Source organism: Cucurbita moschata, unplaced genomic scaffold (assembly GCF_002738365.1).
Source record: "Cucurbita moschata cultivar Rifu unplaced genomic scaffold, Cmos_1.0 Cmo_Scf00052, whole genome shotgun sequence".
In the NCBI taxonomy this organism is placed as follows: Eukaryota; Viridiplantae; Streptophyta; class Magnoliopsida; order Cucurbitales; family Cucurbitaceae; genus Cucurbita; species Cucurbita moschata.
Genome location: NW_019268568.1, coordinates 395166 through 402377, shown reverse-complemented (window position 1 = coordinate 402377; position 7212 = coordinate 395166). Strand labels below are relative to the sequence as shown.

The 7212-nt window shown below is 37.4% G+C and overlaps 2 protein-coding genes across 4 annotated transcripts in view; both read right to left on the bottom strand.

The window, feature by feature from the left end:
* Positions 1–768: 768 nt before the first annotated feature.
* LOC111436177 (monothiol glutaredoxin-S7, chloroplastic) lies at positions 769–3424 on the bottom strand. The gene is made up of 3 exons (XM_023073896.1): positions 3094–3424; positions 1075–1344; positions 769–947 (listed from the first exon to the last, which is right to left on the bottom strand). The coding sequence occupies exons 1-3, from the start codon at positions 3314–3316 to the stop codon at positions 892–894; spliced, it is 549 nt and encodes a 182-aa protein (XP_022929664.1). The 5' UTR covers positions 3317–3424; the 3' UTR covers positions 769–891.
* An 806-nt stretch (positions 3425–4230) lies between these two features.
* LOC111436120 (N-terminal kinase-like protein) overlaps positions 4231–7212 on the bottom strand; it is a 27957-nt gene continuing 24975 nt past the window's right edge. For all 3 annotated transcript variants that reach the window (XM_023073803.1, XM_023073804.1, XM_023073802.1), the window contains exons 20-22: positions 6711–6820; positions 4858–5115; positions 4231–4787 (exon numbers count right to left, since the gene is read on the bottom strand). In XM_023073803.1, the coding sequence (XP_022929571.1) occupies positions 4522–4787; positions 4858–5115; positions 6711–6820 (634 nt within the window). In that variant the 3' untranslated portion in view covers positions 4231–4521. The remainder of the gene's footprint in view (positions 4788–4857; positions 5116–6710; positions 6821–7212) is intronic.

Below are 7212 nucleotides of genomic sequence, written 5' to 3'. Positions count from 1 at the left end.
AACCATTCTTACTATTTTGATCGGTTTACTCACTTTTAGATTGGTTTTCATAAATTTATGTAAACTAGTAATTAAGTTTTTAATAAAAACCATTTGAAAGTTTAGGGAAATTGAACGTGACCATCATATAATCGTATGAATTATCACTAAAATTGCAACTAAAAATAGTAATGGCTTATAAAACAGTTCAACGCATGCTATTGGAGCTTTCAGAGGGTTAAATTCTGGAACTTCTTGTTGCGCTCTTGCTGGAGTACGCACAGAATGTTAACAGTAAGATGGAGTTCGCACAGAATGTTAACAGTAAGATGGTATCATTTATTCCCCGTTGGTTCCTCCATTCTCCTTGGAATTAGATGATGAGAGGACCAAGACTAGATGATCATATAGCTAATTTTCTTGATAAAATCTTAAGTTCTTAAATTTTTCCTTTCAGAAATCAGATGATGAGGACCCAGACTAGATGATCGTGTAGCTAATTTGAATAAACTCTTAAGTTTTTACGTTCTACCTTTCGAGAAACAGATGATGAGAGGACCAAGGCTAGATGATCGTGTAGCTAATTTTCTTGAATAAAATCTGATGTTCTTACGTTCTGACTTTCGAGAAACAGATGATTAGAGGACCAAGGCTATGCTCTACCTTTCGGGATTCAGATGATGAGAGGACTAAAACTAGAGGATCGTGTATGAATAAAATCTTGGGTTCTTAAAGTTCAAACTTCATTTCTTTTTCCTTTCAACCCTTTCTTAGTTAACCAAGTAAACATTAAAACAAACCTTAACTTTTGTCATAAAGCCTTGAGTAACATAAATGTCATATTGATATACATATTTCCATCACTAAAAAATAAGTCAAGAAGCATTGCCAAACCTTACCTTTCAACGGCCTTCAAGAACACATGGCCTTCTCCAACACTTCTAGCAATTCTCCACTTTTGTATGCTTCTGTAACCAAGAAATGGGAACTCTTTTTAACTAATAAACTAAATATTTCATTTTTCAAATAAGGGTTTTCAATACTCAGTGTTGATAATATCAATGTATCCAGCCTTGGATATGTTCAGAAACTTACCAACTGTTATGTCACAACCACCAAAGAACTCTCCATCGATATACAGCTGAGGAAAGGTTGGCCAGCTTGAATACTCCTTCAGTCCTTGTCTTAATAGTTCGTTCTCTAGAATGTTTATAGTCTCGAAGGGCACATTTAAGGACTTCAATATTTGTACTACCGTATGAGAGAATCCACATTGTGGGAAGTCTTTTGATCCCTTCATAAACAGAACGACTTTCTCCGATGTAACGACTTTGTCGATTGTTGTTTTCAGCTCGGGAGATAATGCTGCCACACAAAAAACAGCATTATGTTTTCATGTTTTCAAAGATGAATAGCATTCGAACGTCTAAAAATCCTCATGAAATTTGTACGATGCCAATGGATGATCTTTTTAAGAAGATGGAAAACCCATTCTAGAGCAAATAAAAGAATATAAAAAGGGCATTACCAAAAAAAAAATGTAGGAACAAAAGGTCATATCAGAGATATCAGAGGTAGCCAATGCAACTTATTGCATTTTGACTGAAACAGCCCAAGTCCATCGCTAGGAAAAAAAAAAAACGAAAAAAGAATGTAGGAACAGAAAAAATGGATGTTCCCCTCTCCAACCGATGTGAGATCTCACAATCCACCCCTTTTCGAGGCGCAGTGTCCTCGCTGGCACTCGTTCCTTTCTCTAATCAATGTGGGACCCTCCAATCCACCCCCTTCGAGGCCCAACGCTCTTGCTGGCACACCGCATTGTGTCCATCCCCCTTCGGGGCCCAACGTCCTTGCTGGCACACCGCCTTGTTTCCATCCCCCTTTGAGACTCAGCCTCCGCACTAGCACATTGCCCAGTGTCTGGCTCTGATGCAATTTATAATAGCCTAAGCCCATCGCTAGAAGATATTGTCCTCTCTGGGGTTTCCCTTTCGGGCTTCCCCTCAAGGTTTTTAAAACGCATTTGCTACGGAGAGGTTTCCACACCCTTATAAAGAATGTTTCGTTCCCCTCTTCAACCGATATGAGATCTCACAATCCACCCTCTTTTGAGACCCAACGTCCTGCTGGCACTCGTTCCCTTCTCCAATCAATGTGGGATCCCCCAATCCGCCACCCTTCGGGGCCCAACGTCCTTGATGGCACACCACCTTGTGTCCATCCTCCTTGAGGCTTAGCCTGCACTAGCACATTACCCAATGTCTGGCTCTGATACCATTGGTAACAGCCTAAGCCCGCCACTAACAGATATTGTCCTCTCTGGGTTTTCCCTTTCGGGCTTCCCCTCAAGGTTTTTAAAACGTGTTTGCTAGGGAAAGGTTTACACACCCTTATAAAGAAGGCTTTGTTTCTCTCTCCAACGATGTGGGATCTCACATTGACTATTCTCACAACACATCTATTCAACTCTACTGATTGTAGAGTTTGTCAAGAAAACTTGGTAACCATACCCATTGACCCTTTATTATTTACAATAGTCCTAATTGACTTCTAGGCCAACCCATTTTGATTCAAAATGACATGGTTATTTCAATTGCATTTCACTTTTACCGAACAAAGTTTTCAAATATCAGCATCATTTGGCTGAAATTAATATTAAAAAACAATGTTCCAAAGACTTAAGTATCAACAAAATCAAATTTGAATCACACTCCAATAAAGTCCATGCCTACTTCTTGCACGCATGACATCCATTTAGTTAGGAGAGCAAAATCCATCAAAGATAAACTAGCAACCCAACCTCTATCCTCACAAGCTCTAAAACCCAATTCATAAGGCACGAGAACTGAATTTCTTCCCCTTAATCTCCATCAATATCCTCCCCCTAAAAAGTAACCAATTCAATCAACACTCTTAATAAAAACCGGTTCCAAACTAATCCAATTCAGAACAACAGACATAATTTCACAAAGTCAACTCTGCATCTTCGTCACAAACCTCCATCAGATAATGGCAATCAATATAAATAAACAAGCCCTAAAAACTGCAATACCTACTGAAGAGGAGCAATCGGAGCACAAAATGAAGAAAGGGACAAAATAAAGAAATTACCCGAGAAGCAGCGGAAGGATCCGAACTTCCGCCCAGATTTCGATCTGTGTTCGAGTGGAATTCCATGAAAATGTTGCGAATTCCGATTAAGGTGGGCGCGGCGCTGTAGAGGCGAAGTGAGGAGGGGGAGAAGACAAAGAAAAGAGGTTGGTTTGGTAGAAGAAGAGGAGGAGGAGGAGGGAAATGGGGGTAGTAGTAGTTGAAATGTGGCAAGAGACGACATTTTTGTTCGCAATCTTCTTCTTTCTCCTTCGAACTCCGGAGGATTTTGGTTGCCGATGCAGAGAGCCACAGAGGTTGCTGTCTAGGTTCAAACAAGCGTTCTGCGTCCAACAACCTATTGGTTAAATTATTTTTATTTTATTTATTGATTTATTGGTTAAATTATTTTTTATTTTATTTTATTTATTTATTGGTTAAATAATTTTGATTTTGATTTTATTTATTCATTTTTTTAATTAAATTATAGAAATTGGAATACTTGTATTTTATTTATGGTCCATAACTTGGAGTGAGTTAGATTTTCGTTCATTAATTTTAGACCATTCTACTGTAAATTTAGAGTTGCATAACTATCACATACAAATTAGTCGTACACGATTTTTGAACTAGTGAAAGGGTGAAGTTTCATGATTCAAGTTTTGAAGCTTATGTTCCGGAATCTCTATTTGATCAAATTCCCAAAATAGTATACTTATTCAATCGGGTACAAAAATTTTTACACAAGCAAAGCAAAAAGTATGCATTTTACATACATGAGTTCTCAACTCACTTAAGATCAAGATTAAATCAGCGTTTTACATACATGAGTTCACAACTCACCTAAGATCAAGATTAAATCGGTATACAATCTTTTGATAAGAATGACTTCGTTCGAATGGTAGTTAATAAAATGTAAAATATATATAAACTCATACTAGAGCTGTATTTTAACGGAAAAAAAGGTTGAAGTGAAGCTCGACTATCCAACGTTTTATTTCGTCGATGTTTAAATGTGAAATCTATCAATAATATGATAAATAAATGACTGAATTTACATCACAAATCAAAAGATTGGAGCCGTGTCAATCTGATACAATTTGAATCTGATTTTCAATGTTTATTTGATCTAAATAAGTTCAAAATAGAAAGTACATATCAAATAGAAGGTTTCCGACAGTCCACTAAAAAGAATAAAGTTCATTACATCATGAACATGTCTCCCTATGGGATCAAGACCAATTCAAGATCATATTCCTTGCACAAGAACAAAAGAAAAAAAAAAGGGAAAGAAAGATGCAGTATAAAGAATTCTATTATAGATCAAACTATGTATGAAATCAAGGTTAAGATACAACTCAAGGAGGCAATGACTATTAAACAATGGAAAGTAAAAACTGCAGGCAACTTCAATCTTCAAATCATTCTTTTGATTTATACTATATGCAATCACATACCAGTCGATGATGTCCGATTTATCCGTTGTGCCCCTAACTTTGGAGCTGCTGGTTTGCTTCCTCTCCCCCTACCAGCCGACAATGGCTTGGCTCGAGTCATTGGTGCGGGAGCAGCAATGGCAGCCCAAGGGTCATCATCATCAACAGTTCCACTTGCTTTTAAGTTCAATGGTTTCGAGACAGTTCTTGGAGCAGGGGCGGCTATGGAACCCCACAGATCGTCGTCGTCTTTAGCTGGCCTGGCTGTACTTCTTGAGCCTGAAAGAACCGAGATGAGTTATTATATGCCACCGAGCAGTACCTAGAAAGCTAAATGAATTGGCATTACTTGGTGGTTTTGTTTGTGCAGGTTGAGATACAGGTCGTTTTTGAGCAGCCTGAATGTTTGCAAGAGCTGGAGACGGCTTTGGCTCCTCCAGAGGTTCTAACTCATCCCACCCATCTTTTTCAGTTTCATCTTCATCATGAATTCCATTTTCAACTTCTCCCCAGCCGTCAGTAGATGTTGGCGATTCAGTTGCGTGGTTTTCAGTTAAATCAAAGCTCGAGCTTACCCTTACAGGTGCCATAGTTGGAGCATTTTCAACTGGAAGAAACATGAAAATAATAAAGTTGATGGTCAAATGAATATGCTAAATTTTGACATGGTAATAAAATCATTGATAACTGCTTCAACTAAAGGATAATGCAAGTATAAATGGGGAAAGAACTGATATCGTAACTTACTAGGCTCCAAGTCATTTAACTATTTGATATCAATGAAGTCCACTTTCTTAGTAGACAAATGTGAAGGCAAATGTTTGAACATCTAACGTTAAAAAAGTAGATACTGTAATAGCCCAAGTCCACCACTAGCAGATATTGTCCTCTTTGGGCTTTCCCTTTCGGTCCACTCAAGGTTTTTAAAATGCATCTGCTAGGGAGATGTTTCCATACCGTAATAAAGAATGTTTCGTTCTCCTCCCCAACCGATGTGGGATCTCACAATCCACCCCCTTTGGGGTCAGCGTCCTTGCTGGCACATCGCCTTGTGTCCACCCCCTTCGGGACTCAACCTCCTCGCTAGCACATCGCTCGATGTTTGGCTCTGATACCATTTGTAATAACTCAAGCCCACTGCCAGCAGATATTGTCCTCTATGGGTTTTCCCTTTCTAGCTTCCCTTCAAGGTTTTTAAAACGCGTCTGCTAGGGAGAAGTTTCCACACGCTAACCGATGTGGGATCTCACAGATGCCTTAACCACTAAGATGCTCATGTTGGCTATGAAATGCAATATCCTTTTAAATTCATAAATACACTATGAAATACATGTCAATGCTATTAGCATATGCAGTCATTACTGAACTGTATTTTCTACCACTTCTCAAGGTGTAAGATGATTACAATATATACACATTACAATTTGTCCTCTTTTCTTAAAGAAAAAGAGCATCACAGAGACAGGAATAAATTATGTTGTATACTACGAGTTCAACATATATGGGGTGGAAATTCGAACTTCAAACCTTCTAGTTGATTATATATGCCTAAACCAGTTGAAGTATGTCTAATATACATTTTATTTGCTACTAATATAAACACGAGTAAAATGCGAAATATTTTTGAATTCGGATATAGTGGAAATGTGTTTGTATCCCATTTGTATTTAGTAACAAATAAAAATATATAGGAAATTAACGAATTCAGTTGCATACAAACAAATAATAGAAAAAGATGCAATATCACAGGGAAATCTAAAAGTAGTTGAAAGTAATGATCCATTGTCCTAAAAGTAGTGTTAGAAACACATTAAATAATTAGAATTTTTATGCTTCATGATCATGAAATAACTGGAGTCTCAATAGCAGAGAATAACAAAGTCATAATCCACTCTCAAAAGTAGGTAATTTTCTTTCCCTAGTCCTACAATGAACGGTAAAAAACTTGTCAAGCACATTCTGGCTATGACTGAGATTCAAATGAAATCAAGAGAAAAAATTCAATAGAGTACACCAATAATGTCAGCCTATTTTATAACAAGCGAAAGCTCCCATTGTGTATTATCAAAAAAGAAGAGAGACAAAAAGACCACCACTCTATCAAATATCCGTCACCAATCACCAAAAACAGATATTAGCGTGGCAGAGGAGTATTAAAGAAGTCTGCATAATTTCAAAGAAAATTCTCGAAATATAATGTACCTGAGATGGAATCTGAACTTGTAGCAGCTAAAGGTGCATTAGAGCTTACAGGAGCGCTAGAAGCATGTTCAGAGGGTTTTCCTTTTAGAGTTAAAGAGCTCATAGCCCATCTGCATATAAATATGAGACACATTTAACAGTATATCTATGACCCATGTTTTGAATTGTATATTGATCAGAAACATGTGGCAACAATAGTATCATCCTCTGTCCATCGAGCTATTAATGGTTACTTCAGTAAATACAATAGATAGACAATAATAGTACAAAAATGTTCTATTTAGAACCAAAATTTTTTCATTTGTGATGCATCGATACAAGAAACTTTGGACAGGAAATCCAAAAATAACATAAAGATACCCATATCAAAATGACTTAGCCTTTTGTTCCACCCACCACATCAGATATTAAAAAAAAAAAAGACAAATAATTATAATTATCTTCTATTGTAAACAAAACTGTAATCTCAAAAGATTTGATTTGGGGGGGGGGGGGGGGGGGG

Excerpts from the sequence above, each read along its gene's own strand:
- LOC111436177 (XM_023073896.1), bottom strand. The coding sequence starts at position 3,316 with ATGTCGTCTCTTGCCACATTTCAACTACTACTACCCCCATTTCCCTCC. Across the intron at positions 1,345-3,093 it reads ATCCTTCCGCTGCTTCTCGG|CATTATCTCCCGAGCTGAAA; the intron begins GTAATTTCTTTA and ends TTTGTGTGGCAG. Across the intron at positions 948-1,074 it reads TGGTTGTGACATAACAGTTG|AAGCATACAAAAGTGGAGAA; the intron begins GTAAGTTTCTGA and ends TCTTGGTTACAG.